Source organism: Takifugu rubripes, chromosome 9, assembly GCF_901000725.2.
Source record: "Takifugu rubripes chromosome 9, fTakRub1.2, whole genome shotgun sequence".
Lineage (NCBI taxonomy): Eukaryota > Metazoa > Chordata > Actinopteri > Tetraodontiformes > Tetraodontidae > Takifugu > Takifugu rubripes.
In genome coordinates, this window is record NC_042293.1 from 14,450,747 (window position 1) to 14,476,780 (window position 26,034).

General features: G+C 46.9%; 2 protein-coding genes across 3 annotated transcripts; both read left to right on the top strand.

Annotated features, from left to right (window-relative positions):
- The first annotated feature begins 1,294 nt into the window (after window positions 1-1,294).
- LOC101070288 (protein mono-ADP-ribosyltransferase PARP6-like) lies at window positions 1,295-5,690 on the top strand. The gene is made up of 22 exons (XM_029842087.1): window positions 1,295-1,330; window positions 1,562-1,633; window positions 1,902-1,996; window positions 2,071-2,131; window positions 2,210-2,300; window positions 2,381-2,447; window positions 2,523-2,672; window positions 2,744-2,885; window positions 2,959-3,090; window positions 3,364-3,459; window positions 3,551-3,643; window positions 3,802-3,927; window positions 3,996-4,061; window positions 4,152-4,219; window positions 4,326-4,374; window positions 4,460-4,572; window positions 4,658-4,730; window positions 4,799-4,868; window positions 4,942-5,021; window positions 5,099-5,162; window positions 5,234-5,318; window positions 5,392-5,690. Exons 1-22 carry the CDS (start codon window positions 1,295-1,297, stop codon window positions 5,486-5,488), a joined length of 1,926 nt encoding a protein of 641 aa, XP_029697947.1. The 3' UTR covers window positions 5,489-5,690.
- Window positions 5,691-7,055: 1,365 nt separating this feature from the next.
- Window positions 7,056-24,995, top strand: LOC101070059 (solute carrier family 23 member 2). 2 transcript variants are annotated; one of them, XM_003967727.3, is made up of 12 exons: window positions 7,056-8,491; window positions 11,627-11,773; window positions 12,929-13,086; window positions 14,039-14,213; window positions 14,911-15,092; window positions 15,654-15,771; window positions 15,846-16,002; window positions 16,694-16,947; window positions 19,556-19,720; window positions 20,923-21,031; window positions 23,195-23,290; window positions 23,365-24,995. In XM_003967727.3, the coding sequence occupies exons 1-12, from the start codon at window positions 8,201-8,203 to the stop codon at window positions 23,553-23,555; spliced, it is 2,043 nt and encodes a 680-aa protein (XP_003967776.2). In that variant the 5' UTR covers window positions 7,056-8,200; the 3' UTR covers window positions 23,556-24,995. The 2 variants fall into 2 exon arrangements, with proteins under 2 accessions (XP_003967776.2, XP_029698067.1); XM_029842207.1 differs by lacking the exon at window positions 7,056-8,491 and adding an exon at window positions 8,508-8,931.
- The last annotated feature ends 1,039 nt before the right edge of the window (window positions 24,996-26,034 follow it).

Sequence of the window (26,034 nt, forward strand, 5' to 3'; positions counted from 1 at the left end):
TCAGTGAATCACCTGTGTACCCTAATAGAGCGCCCTTCTGCCCTTACATTAACTGGCCCTTAACGTTAATGTACAGTGATGTGCTTTGTGTTAGTGTTTTGCCAGAATTCGTTTACCAGTCAGCATCGTGTGTGGGCGTGCACGATGGTCGCGTGGTGTAATTGACATGACTTGACCATCAGAACTCATATCTGCAACAATCAACAACAACAAACAACCTTGGGCCTTTGGGGGGGGGCTAAATTACCAGGAGAGACTATAAGATCTTATGTCCTTTGGTCAGTGGAAGACCAGCTGTGAGGACACCCTCATCCTTTGATCTTTAAACCTGGTTTTGATCTCCCAGAGGTTAGAGTCTGGACTGTTGAGTCAAGCAGGCCTTCACAATAAAAGCATCAGAAATCATCTTGCCTTCGCTGTAAACATACCGAAGAACTGACTAGAAAGCTCAGCCTGACTTTGTTGTTTTGGTGATTTTCTGAAAATAAAATGTTTTTCTCTATGTCTTTTATTCCTTTTGAATCCATAAGGAAGCTTCTTTGTTATTGAGATGATGATTCTCATGCTTTCCTGTTGAGGACTTTACTATTCCATTTTCATTAACCTCTATGCTATGCTATGGGGGGTTTAAAGGAGGGTTTAAACCTCGCTCCACCTTCCTTCTCTAACCCCAATTTGAAACAAATGCAAGCTTCTACAGGTAAAAGTCTCTAACTTTAGCGGCCAAGTGTTTAGCAAAAGACAACAAAGGGACAAACGCGCACTGGCGCCTGTCGGCCACCGTATCTCTCTCTCGCTGTAGCAACAGCACCCTCTTGTGGACACACAGGAGCGTGTTTGACTTAAATAGAAACTAGAATGTTTAAACTGTCACCTCCGACAGACAAAACACCTTAGAAAAGACTTCTAAAATGCAGAGAGTTGGAGGCTTGTGTCTTGTCCTGCACGTCCTTATCAGTGGACAGTGGACATGTCCAGCTCTCGCTCCAAACCAACACAAACTAAGTGGATTAGAGTGAGACAAGCACTTGTTGGTAGGAGACCTGCACAGATGCACCGGGTCTAGAGGTGTTTAATCTGTCCAGACCCCTGAGCAGCAGGTCGGGGCTAACAAGGGTAACAGCTGATTAAGGTCAGACTGCAGCACGGCGGGCAGACGGCAGGACTAATAAATGTCACGCATCACCTCGATCGCCATCCCTCAGCTCTGCCACCGGGCCATTCATGAAGCTGCCTGGTCGGGCTGAAACACAGGCGCGTCTTCCCTTCTTCCTGTGATACTTTGGATGTCGATATGAGGAACCTTGAAGGCTCTGCTTCAGAAGAGGAAGTAAGAATTACACACACACACACACACACACACACACACACACACACCCCTCCTGCTTAGTGCCGTAGCCTTAGAATGAGGTTATACAGCATGCTGCTAAAGAGCTGCCCTCAGTGTCTGGAGGAAGGAGGTGAGCTGATGCTAATAATGGTGAACAGTAGATCTCTCTTCATTTACACAAACAAGCCTGTGTGGAAATGATCCTGGGACTGACCCCACTCCCACCAACAGGACAGTGAGCTCACGCCCGCCTCAGAGACCGATGAGGAGAGCGACCTGGAGGAGCATCTGTGTGGAACACATGTGAGCCGTTCGCTAGCTGCTGATGCAAACCTGTGATTTTAAAGCACGATGTTGAGGCCGCAGTAGAAACAGCCAATAGACTCGTGTGTTAAGGTTCTTAAAAACCCGTCTGTGACACTCGGATCCGGTCAGTTAAGACATGCTTCTGGATGTCAGATAGAAGATTAGCTTCCACAGTTTATGGCAGAAGAGGTTCTAATCCCTCGGCCTCCTGTGGCGCTGAGCTGTTGGGGCCATAAGGCGAGTGTGTTAATGTTTGTCCCAGCAGGAGGTCCGTGCCGCTGACCTGCATCGCCATCCCCAGCTGGACGCCGACATACAGGCGGTCAGGACTTTGTGCCCAGGCTCCTCCGTCTCCATCAGGTCTGACCATCATGTTGTGGCATTAATGAGGAGAATCGCTGCATCATTCCACCCCCCCCCACTGTCTTCAACAGGGAATACGGGTCCATTGATGGCGTGGATGTGGACTTACACATCAACACCAACTTTTTGGATGTATGATGAACGCTAACACGCTGAATCCCCTCTGGCCGTCAGGCCGACTGTTGCTTCACGTTTCTCTGATGTGCACAGAAAGAGGCGGCAGAAGCTTGGAGGACAAACCCATCAGAGCCCGTCGTCGTCCGCCTGCACTTCTGCTGGTCTCAGTACCTGAGCGGACCCGGTGAGCCTCAAAACAACACAGCCGCAAACCAGACCCATGTGCTTTAAGGTGCCACACCCTGACTGTCTGTGATGTCACAGCACCAACAGTTGAGGTTTTTCAACCATCCAACAGGGACCAGTTCAGCCTCGGCAGACAGTTACAGAAGTGAGTGTTCTCAACATCGATAGGATTGATTACAGCAGTTAACCCAACAATCTGCTCCTGATTTCTGCTCCTCAGTGTTCTCACAGACTTCATATCAAGACACTGGAAGCATGTGACCGACGAGTGTGTCAGAACCCAAACCAGGAGCAGACAGGCCTGGTTCAACTCGATGGGAACCATCAAGAACGTTCATGCAAGATTTAACGTCTGGACTCCGCAGTCAAAGTCTGTGAGACCCTGAGCGATATTTGGCAGAGGGAACCTGCTTCTGAGGTTCTGCTCCTTGCACCGTGCAGGTCCATTGACCTCCAGGAGGCTCCCCTGAGAGCAAAGGTCATCCTACCAGCGATGAAGCTCAACTGCTTCACAAATGACTCAGCCTCGTACATCATCAAGAACCCTACAGGGGAACTCTTCACCTACGCCCCCAGTGGGAAGGTCAGGACTCTTGCTTGATTTAAGACAAACTCAAGTATTCCAAACATCTCTCATCGTTATGACCCTTCCACAGAGAGTGATGGTCTCTGCTGTTAAGTCTCCAGCTCAGTTTGGAACCAAACAGCTGGTCGAGCTGCTTTTCTCCTCAAAGGCCATTGGACACTGTAAAACCACCCCGACGATGGAACACGGGTTCTTGGTGCAGGTAAAGACTCATTTAGATTTAGGAATTTATCAGTGATGCACCTGAAAGGTAAGTCGGGTGGAATCACAGTCTCCCCCGATGTGTTTGTGTCTGCATCCATTTACTGATCAGACTGTTAGCACCACCTGCTGGCGACTCTGTGCCACTGCTAGAACTGGATCTCCTCCTGTCCTCCCTGATCCAGCTAACGTGGTTTATAGCAGACAAGAGGTTGACAAGACATGTTTCACAACGTTTCATGCGGTGTATATGAGAACTTTATTGCTCCAACAGCTCATAAGATATGCAGAGCAGAGAATTCCCACGCTCAGTGAATACTGCGTCGTCTGTGATGAGAAGCATGTGTTCCAGAACGGCCCCGTGCTAAAGGTGCACATTAACATGAGCTGAGACGGCGGCTCCGTGGTTGATTAAAGATTTTTAATGATTTTTTTTTTCATGTTTCTGGGGGTGTTTCTAGCCTGCAGTCTGTAGCAGGGAGCTGTGCGTGTTTTCCTATTACACCCTGGGGGTCATGTCCGGGGTCACAGAAGAGGTCGCCACTGGTGCAGAGGTCAGTGACAGCCCTCTGTTTGTAGGTATTACTTTATCATTATGAGTTATATTCCTATTCCTATTCTATATATTATCTTCTGGTTGGGTGTGAATAACCTGTGTGAATAACTGTCATTGTTTTTAACCAAAGTTTGATAAACGTTGTCGGCCCTGCAGGTGGTTGATCTGCTGGTGGCCATGTGCAGAGCTGCCCTTCAGTCTCCACGCAAGAGCATCATATTTGAACCCTACCCCTGTGTCGTTGACCCTCACGACCCCAAAACTCTGGCCTTCAGCCCTAAGGTATCAGCTCTTCATTTCAAACGGTCCGATATTTTATTCTGAAATAATGGGCAGGTTTCATGTGGCAGAGGAAGAGCTACGACAGGCTGCAAAAAGCTCTCGACAGCATCTTGTTGATCCGGAGGATGGCACAGGTACCTCCGTGGCTATTGGCACCGTTTAAGAGAGCGAGAGCTCTCCGAGAATAATTTTAGTGACGTGGTTATATCTGCTTTATCACCCAGGGCCCATATTCTGAAATAAAGATGCAGATGGACAAAGTGGACCCTCTTGCTCATCCTTTACTACAATGGTGAGCGTCACCATTGCACCGTGCGCCACCCTGAGCCTGTGTGTTTGTGTCACTGACCCTCGTGTGCCTCCGTCTACCCACATGTGTGCTCATATCTTCGCTACAGGATATTAGCGAGCAACCGATCGCACATTGTCAAGCTTCCACCGAACAAGGTACCGGAGCACGTCACTCTGTCTGATAGCATCGACGCACCGCGGCGTCTCTGACGGTGTTTATCGCCTGCTTGGTGTGTTACAGCAGCTGAAGTTCATGCACACCCCCCACCAGTTCCTGCTGATCTGCAGCCCTCCCTTCAAAGAGGCTCGTTTTCAGACCGCTCGGAGACGTCACGGCAGCACTTTTGCTTTCCAGTGAGTCCTGGCCCGTCTCTCCATCCGTCCCTCGCTAACAGAATTCCAGCGTTGTGCATTCGAACCATCCCTTTTTCTCTTTCAGTGGTTCCCACATTGAAAACTGGCATTCGATTTTAAGGAACGGGCTGGTGAATGCCTCCTACACCAAGCTACAGGTGGCTGAGGAACCGTTCAGTAAATACTCAGGGAGGTTCTGACTGACACCAGTCTGTCATCGTTTCAGCTTCACGGAGCTGCGTACGGCAAAGGCATCTACCTGAGTCCTGTTTCCAGTATATCGTTTGGATATTCTGGTATTAACAGACGTTGGCTGCTGCTCTGTAAATATAAAGACCTGGCGTCACATCCTGCTTCCTCTGTGTGCAGAGATGGGCAAAGGGAGGCACCAAATGCCCACCAGAAAAGAAGTCCTGAGGAAATATAAGCCGATCAACACACACAAAGAGGTACCTTGTGTCAGATCTGGGATGAATTCCTGAGATTTTTCCACTTTTTCTTGCTCGACACGCTTTGCTTGTCTCAGCAGCAGCCGGGTCCGACCAGGTTCCTGAGCCACAAGAACCTGAACTGCATCGCGCTCTGTGAAGGTACGCTTGAGACAATATTCCCAGCACCGATGTGGTCACCTAAATACTGACCCCATGCTTCACGCCAACAGTGATAACCTCAGAGGACCTTCAGAAGCATGGGAACATATGGGTGTGTCCCACCCCAGACCACGTGTGCACACGGTTCCTCTTCGTGTGAGTCGATGGGGCGTTTAGAATCTTCCTGTTTGACACCACCACATGTTCTGAGTTCCTTTTTCTTTCCCAGGTACGAGAACGGCCAGGTGGGAGATGCCCACATCAACACGCAGGACGCAAAGATCCACAAGGAAATCTTACAAGTTATTGCTTCAAAGCCCTGCTGACATTTCTGAGCATGGAGCGGAGAAGAAGAAGGTCTTTGATCAAAAGCAGAAGCAAAAGGAAATCTGGTGCACTCATGTAGTCATTCATAGTCTGCCTTTGACAAGTCTCTACTGTGACTTTTTATGATTTCTACGATTTTATAATTATTAATTTAGTCAAAACTTTTTATTTGGAGCTGCGGTGCCTGAGACTTTCGTTGATGTGTCTGCAGTACACATTTCCTACCACAAGGGGGGGAGTATTGTCAATAAACTTACTTTTTTTATCAGTAAAACTGAACATTTCCTCTAAATCTGTGCAAAAGTTTCAGATTTATATGAACCAAAAATTCACACATGTCGCTTCTGTCAAATGATTTGACTGATTTTGTCAAGATTAGGTCAGTGGCAACACAAATGTGTCAGTGATATCTGGGGACAAATGAATTTATCACAACACAATAAAGGGAACATTTGTGATCATTGTTCAAGTCAGAAAGGATTGCATTTAAATATCAATAATAAAAGCAGAAATGCACCATTTTACCAGTAAACTGGTTCCCACTGCTGCTCTCATGACCACGATCCTTAAATCTGCTACTTTAAAAATACACTTAAAGCACAAAAAACACATAGACGCTTCCATTTTCTTTATGGCTCCATGAAAACATTGTCTCAAAAACTGAAAATGGTCTAATATGATCTTTGGACCTTTTCAGCTTCACAGATCAACTCAAAACAAGGATTTATTGTGCATTATTTTTAATTTTCTGGTTCAAGTAATTAATTGCCCGCGGCGTTTGTGGCTCCGTCTCGTGCGTTGATAAAAACCTTTTGTCAAAAAAGCTCTTTAATAATTTTCCCAGAAGCTGCCTTTCTAAAATAAATGTGATGTTATGAGACAAACGGATAATTAATACAAAGAAAGATGAATATCAGTAATATCAAAGTGGTTGAAAAACTACCCAGAGACAAAATTCTCTTTTATTTCCAATTATTGCCCCAAATGTACAAAACTTACAAAATAAACTGATATTTCTAACCCGTGAAGGCAGAAGCTTCTGGCCTGGAGTCGACCCGGCTGCCACCGTGCACGAGGAAGGTGGAACTAGAAGCTTTACCCATTTCATACATTTGAGAGGGTGACTTGAGTGATCACATGGAGACAGGAGAAAGTCCCTGTGAGTGACGCGCACGGAGCCGCAGAAACCGGGTCACGAGGCGCTATGTGACTGCACTTTAAAGCAATTGTGTCTGTTATTAAAAAAGGATCATTTATTTAATGAATATTTCAGATGTTAATCTGGGAAAATGCATTCATTAGGTATGATGTGAGTTTCAAACACCCATCTGAACTCGTGCGTGAGAAACGTGGAGTCTTGGGACGCCGCGTTGACCCGAATGTGCGCAACATCCCAGCGAGCACGTTCCCGACCTGTTGTTGGGATGATCCTCTCAGGAATCTCCCTCTGCTCCAGCCTGGGAAATCAAGGAGAAAAAGTGTCAAAAATCCCATGAAAGAGGAGGAAATTGATTTCGCTTCGACCTCAGAAGGCAAATTTGTTCCTGTCATTAATGTAAATACTCAGAGCATGTTCACATGCACAATACGTGCATCAGTTATGGGATCTCGGTCCATGTTTCCACTGGAAGTGAGTCAGACCCGAGCGAGCCACCAAACAATGCTCGTCTGTGGTCCAGCCTCAAGCGTGAAGAATGCTTCTCAGATGAATTAGGACATGTATGAAAGCATCATGACGGTGAGTGGAGGGCGGCTTCGCTCCTTTTACCACAGCCATAAATGTGTGTCGGGGTTAAAAAAGAGAGCTTCTCCTCCCCCCGTCAAGCAAATGTTACTTAATACACTCACAAATGGTAGCCCTGTCCAGCCTCCTCCTCCTCCTCCTCCTCCTCCTCCTGGGATCAGATGAGGTCTTGGACTTTGGACCTGGTCATGAGGAAGTGTAAAATGACACTCAAGGTCCTGATTCATTAAAATGGCAACACTTTCAGTCAGGGAAGAAGAATCCAACTCCAACTGATACTTATCAATAGTACTGAGGCCCTCTTAAACCATCTATATGTTTATGTATTTGCACACTGACATGCAGAGCGTGGCAGGTGTTCCAGTCCTTCGGTCCTGAACTGGATCCATCCTGGTTCTTTGAGCTCCAGCTTTGACTTCACTGACCATCCACACAGGATCCAGGAAGTAAAGGTGTGTTTGAAGCTGAGTGGAGGCTCAGGGTTTGGCTTCAGGCCCGGCCTAAAGGCTGATCTGGCTGTCAGGACGGACCCCACAGAGATAGCTAAACATAACTGGTTTGGTTTTAAGGTTTAGGTTAGAACTGGGTTTAGGTTTGGGTCAAGGTCAGGGTCCGGGTTGGGGTCAAGGTCAGGGACTGAGCAATGCTTTTTAATGGATGAAAGGCCTCACAAAGATAGAAGTACCACGGTGTATATGTGTGTGTGTGTGTGCACGACACGCATGAAAACTGTTATGAATGAATTAAAACATGATTCTCTGTTGTGATATAAAACGGAAATCACGACTCTTGAAGGGGGGAAATCAAAATGTGGTTAATACTAAAAACAGCTGTAAATAAGGTCAATGATATCATCACCATCACCATCATCATCATCATCATCATCATCAAGTGAAGGTCGGAGTGACATCAAACGCTCCATATCCAAAGTTCTGACACGGGAAGACGGTTGAAATGGGAGTGACGAATGAGAGACTTGTGCGGTAAATGTGCCTCACAGGATTCCTGGTCACACAACAGCGAGCACATGACGACAAGTCAGTCAATAAAACCTACAGTTTGTGTAGCAGAGCTGCAGAGCCCAGGAGGAGACCAGCGAGTCGCCCTCCAACACCCCCCCGCCGGCGCGCAGTGTCCCGTCCGCCCTCGCCTCGCTCACAGGTCTGGATCCGGCGTGCGCCTTGGCTCCAGAATGCATCCTGCTACGGAGATGGAACTGGGATTCGGGGATTCGGGGAAGGTCAACCCTGCGTTTGTGGTGAGTGTCTCCTCAAACCGTCTCTGTCAGTGCTGTAAACATCAACCAGCGAGGAATGTGAAGAGGGTCCAAAGTGTGCCGCAGGAGCGGACGGAGGGCTCTAGGGCGCCGACGGGCAGCCCGTGCCGGGACGGGACGGATGAAAGAGCCATCAAAGCTGAATGGAAGCCTTTGTTCGAATGTTGGGCAAGAAAGCGAACCTGGATGAAGGCATGAAGAATGTGGGACGTGTGGTTTGTACCACAAACAGCTCCGGCCTCACGGGGTGTGAACGTGTACACAGCTGGGCCGCGCACGGCGCTTCCCGCCTCTGCTTCACCCTTCACATCCAAAGCAACGGAAGAATTTATTGACGTAGGAGCATCGGGCTTTGGTTGAAGGCAGATGTGAGGACATGTCAACGCACGAGACGCAGCCTCCTATTTATCATTCTGATCCAGGTATTGAAAAGAACCTGACACTCAGATTCCGGAGCCAAGCGAGGGACTTAGGGCGCACAAAGAATTCAAAGATGTTGACCCAGGATTTGGATATTTAACCGATGGTTGGAGCTGGCCGACTCTGCCGCGCAGATTAAGAGTTTTCAATTCACTTTGGGGCTTTAAAACACGTGAGGCGATTTCACAAGAGCCCTTTAAGCCCTTTGCTGCCCACAAAATGCACCGTTAATTTCAAAGCAAAAGCACTTTCATTGTTTCATTTGTGACCCGTGTGCAAAATTAGGAGCTAAATTCTGAGCGTAAAACTTTACAGTGATTCTCTGAAGGAAGCTCAGCTTGGATGGACGGACACATCTGAGTGGATCTAAGCCTAACACAATTGGACCGTTGTTTTGAGTGTGTGTGTGTGTGTGTGTGTGTGTGTTGGGCGGGGGTGATTTTAGGTTTCAGGTATCTCCCAGGGTACAGGTGTGTCTCCAGAGACAAAGAACAGCTTCATGACCACGAAAGCTTCACTTCCTGCCACCTCCTCTCTCTGCCTGGCGCGCCGCCACTGGTGCTGCTGCGCTGCTGCGCTGCTGCGACGGTGTAGCTCCGTCACACTCAGACAGCAACGCTTTAGCGGACGAATGCATCTTGAGAAGTGTAAAGTTCAGTTTGCAGCCTGTTTTCTCTGCGGGCTTGAGCTGACCAAAGGTCTGGCGGGTTAATTAGTGATGGGCAGCTCTTCCTGTGAGAGCGCTGGAAAAACAGGGAAAAGAGAAAGATTTGATGAACTCAGCCTGACCTCCTTCACTCAGAGGCACCAAGTTCCTCCAACTTGAGCGGCTCCTTTGGGACCTGGCAGAGCCGCATCCGAAATGTCCCCTCCCTGGTTTCGTGGCTGACCGGACCGGTCCGATGATCATCCTGGCAGCCTGAAGCGTTGATCCGTTCAGCACATGACGCCAGACGGAGCCGCATGGTTCCACGTTAACCACACTCACGCGCACGTGAGGCTGTGATGCTGAGGGCCACGGCAGTTTGCCACGGTTACGGTCTTCTGGTTCCAGTCTGGCTCCATTTCCCCATGATGCGTGCGTGTTCCGGTCCGCTGTTGACCACCGAGGCAGGCCCTGTGTGAGCCCTGTGGTACCTTGCTCAAGGGTACCTTGGTGCTCTGGCAGCTCCCCCAACTACCAGAACACCTTCCATGTTATGTTTGCACCGGGGCTCGAACCAAGAACCCTCCGCTTCTCAGCCCAGTTCCCAACAGACGGAGCTCCCACCTACCAATTATTAGTATTTGGACAAAATAAAAAAGAAACTTTGGACCCACATTCACCAGTTTGTCCAACAGAATTTGAAAGCAACAGCTTCAAACATAGATTTAGCGCGATTTTTGGTTCTATTTTTTGGAGCTTCACCACAGAAGCTCACACTGATGCAGAAAACTGGATGATGTCTGATGAGACACGAAGCCTGACTTTGCCCTGTGGGGTGGGGGTGGGGGGGGCGTTCAACCCTCTATTACTGATGTTTGTAATAGAGTGAAATGATGGTCTTTGATGGAGGGATGGAGCTTTTAATGTCAGCTCTTTAATCATAATCCAGGTGTTTACTGGTGTACTCAAGCAGAGCGCAGGAAGCTGAGGAACCCGCTACGAGAGCGCTGTGATTTCTCTTTATTGAGTCCGTTTCATGGAACTTCCAGGCTGAGAACTTCTTCCGCGTGCAGCTTCACGTGTCCCAGAAGGTTTTCCGGTCCTCAAACACCCAACACCAACTGGATACGGCTGCGTTTTCTCCTCACAGCCTCCATTGTTTGGTCGCCTGTGAACAGATCTCCTGTTGTCATAAATGACATTCATATTTCCTGGGGCGAAGCCGAAGGGGGTCACATTCAGGTTTGTTGGAGTAAAGGCAAAGGGTCAAAGGTCGGCACCACAGCAGCTTTCCGTCTGACCTGCTCCAGATGGAGAAGAAACAACCTTTAGAATCATCATGCTCAGGCAGGAAACAGCTGAGAAAAGGAAAAAGATTTGGTGACATCAGAAACATGCATAAATAAACCAACTCTGTTGCACACTCTGCAGTCAAATAAGATAAATTAATACATTTCTGTAGTGAAACAAGAGAAAATGTTGTAGCTGCCGTTTGTGGAGCCCTCAGATGTGATGAATACGTGAACGTTCACGTCCTTTTACTCCTGCAGCTGCATTTTCCCTATCCGACCACTAGATGGCAGCAAACGTGTGTGATGGCTGCAGGGAGCTCACGCAAGTGCTGCGGGACTGGACACCACAGCAGGCTGCGGGACCTTTGGCTGAAAACTGAAAAGCCTCCGAATGTCTTTGCTGCATCATTACGAGCCGCTTAGAACAACAATGACAGCATCGTGGGAAATATTTGTGGTGTAAAGTCAAGCTGGACTTCCCAGTCACCCAAAGTGCTTCACAACAATGAAAAGTTAAATTTAGATTTCAGTTCCTGTTGTCATTGAACTCAGAGTTACTGACCCTGGTTTAAACAAAGAAGCAGGAGCATAATTCCTCTGGAGCTGCAGCGGGGACCACAATGTTGGAGCTGAAGAGCTTTTCCCTCATGCTTCCTCTGCTCTGTAAAAACAACAACAACAACAACAGATTGGCAGCTGCCAGAATGATCACAACTTACCCATAATTCAGCATCTGTTCTTGCTGTGTTTTATTCCAAGGAAAAAGACAACAATGACCTGCCACACCTGAGTATGGACATCAGCGATCTGCAGAATGAGACCACGGAGGAGAACACGGACAAAGATCTGGTGTACTCCCTCAACGACAGGCCGCCCTGGTACCTGTGCATCCTGCTGGGGTTCCAGGTACACCAGATGTCACACAAGCCCTCGTGGCCATTTACACTCCTTTCTGACGGCGTGACGCGGCATCACTGTGGCGTCACAGATCTGGTAGCTGGAGCCGTGCTCCAAATCTCCACCTTTCAGGAGAGCTTGGCAAAGAGAAACGCTCCAGTACCAAAAGGTCAGAGGGGCAATAAAAGGTCAAACAAATACATGTGGCGCTGCTGGTGTTCAGAAAGGTTCCCAGAGAACACAAAGCTGATTTCAGACATCAGAGTTCTGCTGTTCCACCACTTCCCTACAACTCAGTGGTTCCAAACACTGTAAAAAACAAAAAAGAGAAAAGCCTAGTGAATTTGTTATTTCCTTATTTCAAGCATGACAACAGGATACGCTCTGTCCCTTATTTGACTTTTGAACACGTTTGTGTCCTTCTGCCAGCAATATTTGGTTTGGATTGTGTGGTGACATCTGGTTATGTGTAGAAAAGCTCAGAGCTTTGTGAGAGTGGGTCATCGACCTGCAGTGACAGATACGCTTGTCGACAGCGTCCGTTTTGTAAGGAAAAATGGAGCACACACAAAAGGTCGCTGAACCGTCAGGCTCCTTTCAGTGTTTTCCCACCGCGTCTTCGTCGCTATAAACAGCTTCCACAGGGATCCATACCTTTCTCCAAGTGTTCCTACAGTGCAAATTTTCCAAGAAAAGAAAAGATATCTGTACCAGAGAGGGGCATATCTGCTGCTTCTGGTATCATCCTACACACACACGCACACACACCACAGTCCATCTGTCAGGACGGCGGGAGTTGTGCAACATGTCTGGTATAGAGGTGAAATGTGGCGGCCCCCTGAATGGGGCGGAAAACTGAATAAATTAAACAGATAATTGGAGCCGCAGAGCTGCCACTTTTATTCACCTCTAAGTTTGACCTTTTGGCATCAAGATGTGGGTCCAGATTTATCCAAACATTGGACTCAACGTGGTTTGTTAAAGACCTGATGCGACGCGCCAAGTCTCCTGTTATCACAGCTGCGGGGTCGCGGGGATCCCCAGTCTGGGGCCCCTGGCGTTCTTAGTCCCGTCACAGCAGCTGAAACCTGTCAAGGTAAAAAAAAGAGTTCCTGTGATCAAAAAAGGGCTCCTGCAGCGTGTTTGTGTTTGTGGCTTCCCCAGCATTACATCCTGGCGTTTGGGGGCATCATTGCCATCCCGCTCATCCTGGCTGAGCCGCTCTGCATCAAGGACAACAACGTGGCCAAAAGTCAGCTCATCTCCACCATCTTCTTTGTTTCGGGATTATGCACAGTGCTGCAAACAACCTTTGGAACGAGGTGAGTGACCTTTCACGTAACAACACATGCAATAAGCATTTGGTTTCATCTGCTGTTACATCTGGGTGTATGGGCGCGAGCCTTCAGCAGTAAAAACACATCCAGTTCCTACTTGTCTTACTGGAGACCCCTGCGGGGTGTGTGTGTGTGTGTCATAATTAGCTGTCAGCAAACACTGCCGATAGGGTTAAGGTTTTAGACCTGCAACCAGCCTTTAGCCCGAGTACATCTTTGGAGTTATTTCTTCCTGAAAGACCGTTTTGTTTCTCTGAAGTGTGTGACGCAGAAGAAAAGACCTTCTGAATTGCATCAGTCATACACTCTCTCTCTCTCTCTCTCTCTCTCTCTCTCTCTCACACACACACACACACACACACACACACACACACACACACACATATACACCTTTTCCTGCCCCTCAGCATGGCAGTAATAGTAATGCCTGTGCAAACAGCTTTGTTTGACAGTTCTTCCCACACATTTTGGAGCCAGATTAAAGTGAGATCTCTGAGGCATTGAATGATGACAAGATGGTAAACTTTTGTATTTTCCCTTCCCACACGCAGCCTCTATAAATATAGATAGAAAATATATGGCGCAGCCTACTGCAAAGATGTAGCTGCAGGCTTTCTCCAGTGGAGACGTGTTTTTCTCTTTAACCTGAGAAATTCACTTCATTGAATCAAGCGAAGACCTTTTAACTGCTTTAATTGTTCTGAAGACAAACTTTGACTGGGTTAAAGACGAAGGAACAAAGATAAGCTGTTTGATTCATCTGTTCCCAATGTAAAATCACTAAAGTTCTGAGTGACGTCCATTCAGGGAGAAAAGCAAATAACTCATTGAAAAGGTCAAAGGTGCCGGTCGTTTCCTCCCTTTTGCCTTTGTCTGTGGCCCAAGCTCTAAACAGACCACTGACCTTAAATTCCTTGACTTGACTGGACGGTGGCAGGTTACCGATCCTCCAGGGTGGCACCTTCAGCTTCATCACTCCGACCCTGGCCATCCTGGCCCTGCCAAAGTGGAAGTGTCCGGACCAGAGTCCACCCGCGGGCCTGAGTCCCAACAGCACCAGTTCTGTGGTGGGAGGAAACCCCGACGAGGTCTGGATGTCACGGATGCGTGAGGTATTTGGACCTTAGGCCAAGATATGAACCTTTACCTTCAGCTACAAGAGACTCGTTAGTTTATAAGACGACTAAGGGCATCTTCAAAACCGACGAGGGTTCGGATGGGGGGGGGGGGGTAAAGAAGCAGTGAAGGAATTGATCAAACCGGTCATCTAGAGAGCCTGAATCACACTGATTTAATGATTAGATGGTTTTAGGCTCTGCGGTGTGAGTGCTTTGATGAGAACCTTTGTTTTTAGCACTCAACTCGAGACCCCAAGGCTGACGTGTTTACGGTGTTGTGAGGCCAGATTTAGAAGGTGATATATACGTTACAGCTGTTACTCGGCGTTCCTGGACCCACTCCTGAGGAACATATACTTAAAAAAAAATCAAAAACGGCTTCAAAAACTCACGTAGAGGTCAGAACCAGCCGTTGGGATTCCAACTACTTGCATTTGGGGGTGAACAAACCTGTGAGTGTTTTAATGAGGTAAAACCTCGTCTGTCAAGAAAATAGAGAATTAGGGTTATGTGTTAATCTGGGGGTATTTGGGGGCCGAGTTCAACATGCAACCTGCAGGAGAGGAGGGGAGGAGAGAGGAGCAATAATTCTGATGAGACCTCTGCGTCCTGGAGGGGTTTTTAGGTTCCTCCTCTGTTTTAGAGCCTCTCAGCCAAGATTCTGTTCTGAATTGTCGCATGTCGCCCCCAGATCCAGGGAGCCATCCTGGTGTCCTCTCTGCTCCAGCTCCTGATGGGTTTTTCCGGGCTGGTGGGTCTTGTACTCAGATTCATCGGCCCGCTGGCCATCGCACCCACCATCAATCTCATCGGCCTCTCGCTGTTCATCGAGGCTGGAAAGAAGTGTGGGACTCACTGGGGAATAGCGGCTCTGTAAGTCGTTGCTGGTTTAGGCCACCGTGGTCGAGAGTGTCGGAGCTTAGCGTGACTATTTAATACTTCAGCCTCTGCTCTTCAGGATCATCTAAAGAAATGGAAGCTGGAAATTTGTCCACTTACTTCCTTTTCTTTAGTTTCAACCTGTTAAAATCCTTTTTTTTTTTCAAATAAAAAGGGAAATAAAAGGGAAGTACGTATTAGGTCGCGCAATGACGATGGAGACAGAGCTGTGGGGGGAGGGGAGGGGAGGCAGTGGGTGCCGGGGAGCATCGAGATGGCAGTACAGGCTAACTATAACAGGGCCAACAAATGGAAGCCAGTATTTGCACGGGGTTCAAATCACACGTGTACGTGTCATTACTGGTGCACATGTTTCAGATTGAGAGGATGTAAACAAAGGGGTTCTGTCAAAAGTCCTAAAGGAGACAGAACACAGACCTTTAGAGATCATCAAATGTCAAATGTTAATCATACTGGCGCTGCAGAAAGGGGGAGTTGGATCTTGGTGCCAACCCTGGAGATGATGGTGACCTCTGATTCTCCTGTTTTCTTCAGAACCGTCTGTCTCATCCTCCTGTTCTCTCAGTATCTCAGCAAAGTCGACGTCCCAATGATTGCCTATAAGGATAAAAAGTGGAAGGTTTTCCAGTATCCTCTCTTCAAACTGTTCTCTGTAAGTCGCTGTCCAGCTTAACAAAGATACCTTCATGTTTCAGTATCTGGCACACATGAGGCGCTCTCTTCCAGGCTCTCTTTGGCATGTGTGGAGCCTGGCTGCTCTGTTTCCTACTCACCATCTTCGAGGTCTTTCCCTCCACACCTGAGGAGTATGGCTTTTTGGCCAGGACCGATATCAACATCCACGCTGTGACCGACTCTCCCTGGTTCTACGTGCCATACCCTGGTAGGTTCACTGGAATGAACATGTTTTGCTTCAGGCTATGCAAGAGTTCAAACTTGGCTGCATTTCAGCTAGATTTCACATAGATACTCAAGATCCTGCAGATATTTCCTGAGAGCAAATTAAAATTTGCTCATTTTAATGTCTGCCAGACCCTCAGAAGACGCTTTGGAGCATGACTACCTGGCTTAATGTGTACTGGGCCCTTTAAATGATAACAAAAATATGAAGATTTCTATATACATCCAGCAATAATTTACATTTATTTTCTAAATTTCTCCCACAACTTCACAATTTCAAGGAAATCCTCAAAAACAATGTAATGTAGACATTTTTTCCAAGTCTAATTCCTCTCAAACTGGGGTGTAAATACATTAAACTGTGTTTCTTCATGACTGAAGAACATTCAAATGACTAATTTTGGAAGTCAAATAACAGGTTTGGGTTTTGGTGTTTGTGTTAATTTCAGCTCTTTGAATGAAGAGGAATCTTCACAAGTGGTGTCACTGAGTCAGACTTTTATTACAGAACTTTAATTGCCTTGCTCCTAATTTTGGCTCGGCAGACTGCAGCACCCAAATTCCTCAAAGCTTTATGGGTGAATTTTTTCCCTTTAATCTAAATAGCGATGCTCCTCGGGTGCATTCCGACTGGAGTTTTGGTTATTTTGGTCCGGCCTCTTGTTTCCCCGCAGGTCAATGGGGAGCGCCGACGGTGAGCGTGTCTTCCGTGCTGGGTATGACGGCGGGCGTCTTAGCGTCCACCATGGAATCCATCGGTGATTACTACGCCTGCGCTCGCTTGTCTGGTGCCCCCCCTCCGCCAAACCACGCCATAAACAGGGGTATAGCCATGGAGGGCATCGGCTGCATCCTGGCGGCCCTGTGGGGGACTGGGAACGGCACCACCTCCTACAGCCAGAACATCGCAGCTCTTGGCATCACCAAGGTACATTTAGTACACGAGGGAGTGTCGGAACCTGGAGATCAGCCATCCTTCTACAAAAAAGCTCAAGGGCACTGATGTTCCGCAACTCACAAACTTTCATTAGCTAGCTCTATAAAGAAAATTATTATGCAGCTAATCAAGGGTGCAAAGACGGAATATTTCCAGGATCACGAGTTACAGCACTTAGCAAATGCTGGGGGGGGGGGGGGGGCAACGTGGAGTAGTTTAAGCAATCAAAATCAGCAGAAAAGAGAGTGAAGAGTGAAGCAAAGTGCATCGAAGCAGCGCAGCTACTTTAATCAAAGCCACGAGGACACCTGACCTTGATAAAAGTGAAGGAGACAGACTAAAGGAATGCTACTGGCACGAGCAGAGCGCTGACATATATTCATGCCTGCCCCGGCAGAAGGATTTTGTTTTCTTAAAAAGATTCTATATTAAAATCGAACGGCTGTGACATTGAACAATGAGGTGGGGTCACGGTGGGGTGCAGGAGTAAACCTGTGGAACACACTCGTGTTCTCGCAGTTTTAATGGAGCAACTGAAAAAATATTCAACACAAAAGGTGAAATTAATGTGTCGGCAGTTATAGCGTGACACCTGAGCAGTCAAGAACAATCCGTCAGATTGGTTTTCCCAGACGTCGTAATTACAGTCGTTTGACACATGTTTACAGGTGCCCATTGTTTGGGCGCTCTAGGGTTGTTCTGTGCAGCCGTTGGTGGCTCGCTGCCGGCGGTGGAATCAATTACTGAAAGGTTCTCATTAATGAAAGGGAAGAGCTGCTGCTGTTTTTGTTGCAACATATTCTGGGAAACACCTCTGCACATTGGTCGAGTACTATTGATTAAAAAGCCGAAAGAAAAGAGGAATCCTCAAAAACACTTTCAAGTCAGACTGAAACCTGTTTCCAGGCCCTTGGTTACCAGGTTGTGCACACTGATGTACGTTTGTTCTTTGTTTCCACCATATTTAAAGAAAACCAAAGCCACACGGGCTTTAAAGTAATCTGTGCGTAGATTAGCACATGACCCAACCTGCTGGTGTGAATGGAGGCTTAATGAGGCGGAACGGCAGAGCTGGGTCAGCTGGACCTGCTCGTCACACTCATGCACCATCAGCGTGGTTGAAACATAAACGGTCGCTCACTGACTGCTAACTTAGAAATGAATCCAAAAGTAGCCACTAAAATAGGGGGAAGTGTTTACACTGCGATTAACTACCACCATTATTGATGAAGCTCTGCACAAAAGCTGCCTGTGCAGACATCAATGGTCTGGTTAGTGATTGGTTTTGATTGAGTGACTCTTTGATCTGGGTTAATCTAGTCAGTTGTTTGATGCTCTCTCCCCCCTGCGTGGCTGTGGGGATTAAACAAGTCCAAAGTGATTGATATTTTACACAATAGAGCCATACACCATTTTAGGGCCCATTCCAGGAGGTGGACATGGTGCTTATATACAGCAGTAATTTTTCCTGGAATGTTCACTCCATTAAAATAAGCGTCTCGTGAAATTTGAAGAAAATGTTCAATCCAATCCAAAAGGAATGACTAATATGCAGATCACCTCTATCGATCTGTTATCTCTTCCATCTGGTCTAGATCTTTAGTTGCACAGCTGAGATCAATAATGCTTCTCTGCTCATTGTGTCTTCATGTCATTATCTTTCCCCTCCCTCACCTGTCGGCCGTCGTCTCCACACCTGCAGCCACTCACCTGTAATCAGCCACAGGATTTAGGCGGCAGAGTCACACGCGCGTGCTGTCAGAGTGGCCTCTGCGTTCTGCTGGACTTTCTGGGCTGTTGTTTAAGCGCCACGTGTTAGACTGCTGGGTTTTTAACTGGTCCTGCTTCTCTGTCTGAGAGCCGCCTGTACGATGAATGTACAACACAATCATGAAAATCCATCAGCCAATGAGAGAACAGGATGCTTGAGTTAAAATACCTGAGAGTCTTGCTAAACTGGAGACTGTTAGTGGATTGAAGTATTAACTGTTTCCAGCATGTACAGTATTTCCCTAGAACGGTATGTTCAAGCTATAAAGCAGTCATGATGCGATGCCCTGATGTCTGTGGCGCGTTGACGCCATACAGGCTGATTTATGGACCAGGCTGATCTCTCACTTTCTAACATTTCTAACAACAGTGGCTTAAGACAGGATTACTGGAGGATCTGGTGGAGCAATATGCAGCCATGTGCACCCAACTTTACTATCGTAGAGACAGAAAAACATGTGGGAGAAACAGGAAGTTTGTGCAACCTGACTGATGTGACGTAATCACATTTTGCATATGAACCCTTTAGAGCGGGACCCTCCCACGTCACCTGGGGGGGAGGGGAAACCTCAGTATTTAGAGTCCCTTTGACCCCCTTTAGATACCTGGCATCATTGGCTCGATAAACTACGGTAATTCATCATCTGACCTGGGTAGTTTGTGTTGCGTAGTGGAATAAATTCAGGGTGGACTTGTTAAAAAAGCAACTACTCCCCTGCATGGAGTAACTCTGCATGCAGGGTAGCTGTCATCAATCACACTTTAAAGATTTTATCCATTAAATAAATATATAAATATGAACTGGATGTATTCTCCTGATCCATGGCAGGTGGGCAGCAGACTGGTCCTCCAGATGACTGGAGTTCTCATGCTGATTCTGGGAATCTTTGGAAAATTCGGAGCCGTTTTCATTACCATTCCAGAGCCTGTTATCGGAGGGATGTTCCTCGTTATGTTCGGAATGATCGCAGCTGTGGGAATATCCAACCTGCAGGTAAACACTTCTTATTAATGGTGCAGACTCTTTTAATTTAATGTAAATCTGAAGCGCTCTGGCCTCGGCCTGGATTATGTCATGACCAATTAATTTCTGACAGAAGATGTAAGAAAGCTCAAAGGATGACATGTGAAGACGCTGACAGACATGCGTGGCGTGTTCACCGCGTGTTCACCGCGTGTTCACCGTGTGTTCACGTGGCCCAAGTCCAGTTTGGATGCAGATCTTTGCTGCCAGCTGACTCTCAGCCAACTCTGTGACAGCATCCGGCCCCTCGCTTGTATGGTGAAACAATAACTACTGTTAGTAAAATAAATAAATCCATAAAACCAAAAAGGGAAGAAAGGCCAAACAAGCTTGTGTTAATTACCTACAAAAGCCCCACATGATTTTAGGGGGTTTGAGGTTAGGAAAGCATTGTAATCAGATAAATGACAAAGAAAAGGTGGACTGGACCAACTGGAAAGGGCTTGTTGGTGCTGTTTTGATATAATTGGCTGTGGTAATCTGCTCTAATCCCTCCTGCACAGCCGGTTAACTGTGGTCCCGGTAGGATAACTCACTCAGATTAACTGGGAAGAGCCAGAGGGGTTTCCATTGAAGGGTGTGATATAGAAGATTTCCCATTCTTTTATTTTACTTTTTTTTTTTGCAATGCCAGCTCGTTCTAGGCTGAGTTGAGGGGAAATAAGTCCGTTTTGGGTTTTAAAATACACCAGTAGATGTCCCTAAATCCTACATGTTGGCCTTTGAAGGACTATAATGCTCTTTAAGTCATTGATTGGTTCTCCAGGAAATGGACATCCTGGTCAGCTAAGGTCACTTTTAATGCGGTTTGCTGTGCACCAGACCTTTCAGTGTCTGTGCCTAATGTACAGGCGCTCGTTAAAACCACCCAAAACCTGTTCTTTTCTCCTCAAACCTCTCCATTTGTGAGTCATAAAGGTGTTAAGAGTTTACACTTCTTGACGATTCCACAAGTTGATAGATAAATTCGTCAGAGGTGTAAAATGAAAATTGGCACAAAACAGACTCATTAACGCACCCAGACGAGGCGATCTGTGATCCTCCGACCTCTGATCCAGCAGCAGTGTGGGCCCAAACAACATGAAGATGGTGACATTGCCTCTATAAATGTAAAACCAGTAAGCAGGATGGATGAAGAAAACCTCTTTTACTCTTCTTTCTTTTCCCTTCAGTACGTGGATCTGAACTCATCCCGTAACCTCCTCATCCTGGGTTTCTCTACCTTCAGCGGGCTAGTTTTACCGTCTTGGTTTCAGTCCAATCCAGGGATTATTGACACAGGTGATGTTCAGTTGTGCACTCACTGACCTCTTGTCTTTTTAAAATGTCATTTATGTGTTTTAGGGGTGACTTGGACAGTGCACTAAATTTACTCCACATTAAAGAAAACCCTTTGCTGGGTCCCGTTGTCCATGAGGAATGAGCACAATCAGGATCAGTGAGAGGATCAGAAGATGCCCTCAGTGACGAGCAATGCGTTGATTAGCGTTTATTCCCCATATTCTAACCTTTGTGTTCAGTCATGTGACGCACATGAGCAGTGAGGACGCGTGGCAGTTCCCATTGGGCTGCCCATATAAACGTATCTCCAGTCAGATCAAAGCCACCCTTTTGGAGAAAATCTAATATCTGCTGATAAACTAAGTTAATGGCCCACATACCAAACTTTATCTGGGCCCCCTCCAGCCAGCATGTGACACGTATAAGCTGGTAATGCTAGGTGGTGGCAGAATGCTTTCATTTATCCAAACAGGTATTGGTGGAATGCTTTGCCAATAAGCGTTCCACGAGAACACGCATTCAGTTAGAGCTCTGTTCAAAACATCTGTGCTGCGTAAACATCGGAACACGGCCCATGTCACCTGACTCGGACTCTTTTCTCATTGTAAGAACCTTTCTGTGTCTTATTAAGCGATTATGTGGTAATTCGAAACCTCTCTCGAAGTTGGTTTCCCATCTGCAGTGTTGGAGGCCTTTTTGGAGACAACTACAGATCAGAACAATGTGCTGTCTTTCATATTTGGAACGTTAGATATTAAAGCAGACGGATTAATAAAAGGAGTCTCAGAAAGTGAGTGGGAGGCCCTGTGTACACATTGTTCTACTTACAGATTACCCTTGTAAAAATGGCAGCGCTTCTGCCAGCCTAAGCTCCTAAGGCCAAGTTGTGCCTCAAATCCCAAAGGCCCAGATGGCAAACGCTTTGCTCCCTTTCGCCTTTAACCTAGTTTCAAACTGGCGACGAGAAACATTTCAGTTGACATAAATTTAAGATGTATTAAGTTATTTTGGAGGAGATGCCGGAAACCCACTTCCCCCCAAGAGGGACTCTTGGGTGATTTAGAGCAAAGACTTTGGGTCGTGGCGCCGCTGGGTCGCTCCAGTTAGGACATTCCAGCGTTGATTGACGAATATATGGATCATTTATTGTTGCTTAAATACACCATATACCCAGCTGTGGAACATTGTACAGGCACATATGTGGCAACATCCCTATCCAGAGATCTTCATTCTAACCAGAGGCTGATTGTAAACTATCACCTGATGTTTCATCTTTTTTATTTCAAAAAAAAAAACACAAAATGTGGGATTATAGAAATCGGTAAGATTAAACAAGTCCTCCCTGCAGACATAACACCTTGATCTCATGTGTCATGTGATGCAAGGGTCTCCAGGAAAGTTCTTAATCCCAGGTTCGGCGTTGGGCATGAGGGCTTGTCTGGATTTCACAAGAATAGGCTGCTTACCACTCAATCCTCTTGGCAAGGCGCCCTGCCACTGACTGTAATCTCTTCTGCTCAGATAAAGAACTCCAGCGCCCAACTTTTCTCCCCCAGCCTAAACACTTGATAGTGCCACACAAATGGACGCCGTCAACAAATGCAGCTCTTGCCCATCTGAGGCGCAGGCACGTCGGGGCTGGAGGACGTGGATTGGACAGAGCGGGATTTTGAACTTCTGACTTCTGCCTCTGTGTGTGCCTGCGTGCATCATGGTGCCTTCATGAACCGGCAGAGGGGTCAGCCGTCTCCCACAGTTCAAACATGAAGGCTTGTTAGTTGAAGAACGCTAACAGTTACGCCATTGGGACACAGAGCAACTCCACGAGCTTCTCGTGGCTTCATGAGGCAGCTCGTACAGCATCTTCACTGCTGTCTCCTCTTCTCCCATAATGGAGCTGGCTTGTCTCAGAAAAGAGCCCAGATCCTCTTTGCCTCTGTGATCAAAGTCAAGTCCCAGCTCAGATCGCCCCTCTTTCTGCCGAAAAGGGTTTGAAGGTTGAATTTCGGGCGTGTTCTATCTTACACCTGGACAAGACGTCATTACGTCCCCCAGAATCCTCCAACATTTGTTGAGTCGTGACAGCGAGAGGCAGAAGTCTTTGTAATTAACAACAGGAACTTTGTAATAACACATGCACATTACTATCGTCTCTGTTGGAAGGACTCAAAGAGTTGGACCAGGTGATCGTGGTGCTCTTCACAACACACATGTTCATTGGAGGATTCTTTGGGTTCATCTTGGACAACACTATTCCAGGTTTGAAGGGCTTTTTATACCACCCCCACCCCCACCCCGACCCCACCACTGATTATTAATCTTTTCTTTTGCAGGCTCCAATAAAGAGCGAGGTATCCGTAACTGGCAGGACCAGGACCAGGCCCAGGACGCGGAGAAGCTCCGCGACCACTCGAGCTACGATATCCCTTTTTGCAAACCTGTTCTGAAACGGTTCCGATGGTTACAGCGCCTGCCCTTCTTGCCATCTTACAACGACACCGAACAAAGAACTTTGAGCGACTGAGATCTTAACGTATATAGTAGCTCTGCTGCTAACCCACCGGACAAACACACATATGGCACACACATTTTTCTAAAGCCTGTGTTTCTTATCATACAGGCTCAGCATGGGACCAACAGAGACCTCAAAGTGAGGTCATAATTCAGATTATGAGAAGTACTATGGACAGGAAGTACTTCATGGAGCCTCAGACCATTAGAATGCACATCACCGACACTGAGTAGTTATTCTCCCTCAGTTCAAACATGAAGGCTTGTTAGTTGAAGAACGCTGACAGTTACACCATTGGGACACAGAGCAACTCCACGGGCTTCTCATGGCTTCATGAGGCAGCTCATTCAGCATCTTCACTGCTGTCTCCTCTTCTCCCATAATGGAGCTGGCTTGTCTCAGAAAAGAGCCCCGATCCTCTTTGCCTCTGTGATCAAAGTCAAGTCCCAGCTCAGATTGCCCCTCTTTCTGCCGAAAAGGGTTTGAAGGTTGAATTACAAAGTCCAGTTTTTCATTGGACGGGGTCTGAAGCAAGTCTTGCGATAACCTTAAGACCTTCAGTAATCCAACACCTCACATGGTTGATTTACTGACTACATATCTGCAAATGGGCACAGGAACCCAGGAGTCCCAAATGTGAATAAAGACCTTTATTTTTACTGAATGCTGCACAGAGAACCACTGTTGAAAGGGGGTTAGAGGTTGTGGTTGGACAGCAGCTCCTAATTCCATGTAGGTGCTATCGACCTGTTTGAATTTAACCATGGAAACTATTTTAAGCGAGGTAGCCACACATGCATGGAACTACCTAGTACATTAGAAAGCTGGTGCCAGTGTCTTTTTCCAGTGTTCCTTCAGTTTTTATATGTTTTACATGTCGGCCAAAGAATCTCTGGGGCTGCCGCGCTGACGGTGCTGGCGGACAGATGTTAACCTGCCTGCTCACATGTGGACCGGAGAACAAACCTTAAGGTTACTGAACCTTTGACCGAGGGGTGAAAACTGATGCTCGAGAAGAACAAAAATGCACATCAAAAGGAAAAAAACCTGGGCTCCATCAGTTCACGAGAGACACAGAGAAATTTCTCGAAGATATTAAGCAGTGAAATGTTTGTAGTGGCGAAGGTGTGGTGGTCCCCCACGAGTGTGAAGTGTTACCCACAACTGGACGGTCATAAAGCAGACGTGAGGAGAAAATCATGGCAACAATCACTTAGTTTAACATCATATGATGTGATTTTAAAGGCAACACAATCCAAGATATCTGTAATAAAGTCACTGATATCACTACTAACAAAGGTTTGGTCATCAGAACTGATATTGGTCATCACTGATATGACAAGGCCTTTTAAATAAAACGAGACATGTAAGACCTCTAAAAGAGCCTTTAAAATGTTAATGTTGATACTATCGTTGAATTACTAATAATTATTAAAATGCATCAGAAATGCATCTTTTTCTAAATGTTATTTTTTCCGTTGTGTAAAACTCTCAGATCTGCCGAGACCCAACGTCTTCCTTAAGTTAAAACTCCCACTTTTCACCAAAACAAACGTGCGCTCCGGTTCTCACGTTGGCCGTGCACCGCCGTCCTGATCAATCTGAAGTGCATCTCCAAGAAGATATTTGAGATTACTCACTTGCCTAATCCATCCAGCAGATGGCGAGTCCATCATCTGTCCTTGTCCACCGCCACTGGTCCCAACCTGCACGTTTCTCACGTGACCTTTTCCTGCTTTTGAAGCAACTTTGTGACGGTTCCAAACACACGGTCGATGAAAAACGCTAAAATTTGCACAGATTAATCAGAGGAAGCTCAAACGGCTCAGCAAAGGGAAAGCTTTTAACCAAACCGGAGCATTCCGGTCTGGAAGTTAACTGTGTCAGCGGTTCTCCTAACAGGGGCTTTCAGACGTGGAAGCAGCCGTCATGGTTACTGTCACTGAAGCAGTGATATCGATGTAACACACACCCGAAAGCGAATTCACCACCGTGTCAAAGAGCCTGTTTTTAAATGACTTACACCAGAACAAAACCCAGAAGTGACTGTCAGCGGTCAAACTGCTGCTGCAGGATGATGATGGTGAAGACTCCCACTCCCACTCGACACTCCCCACTTTTTCAAACGACGCGCACAGCTACGTCATCTACGGTATAGGTGGACTATCGTCCTGTTCTGCTGCACATCCAACCAGTTCAACTTGGTGGTGCCGTGTGTGAGTGCGGCTGCGCTAAATAATGTGCTGTAGATTTTAAATGGGAAATGATGGAGCCAACTGGCTATATTGGCTAAGGAGAAGCTTAGCTGTGTTAATGGAAGTTCTTGGATTACCGGTAGCTTTACAGAGTCAAAGGCTCAACTGAGTTGAATCTCGGGTCAAAAATGCATTATACACGGTGTGGGTTTGCAGCCCCAATAGGCCCTAAAATAATAGCTTTTAAGTTTTACTGGTGTTTTGACTGGCTTTTCTTTTCTGCAGGACTGAAAATC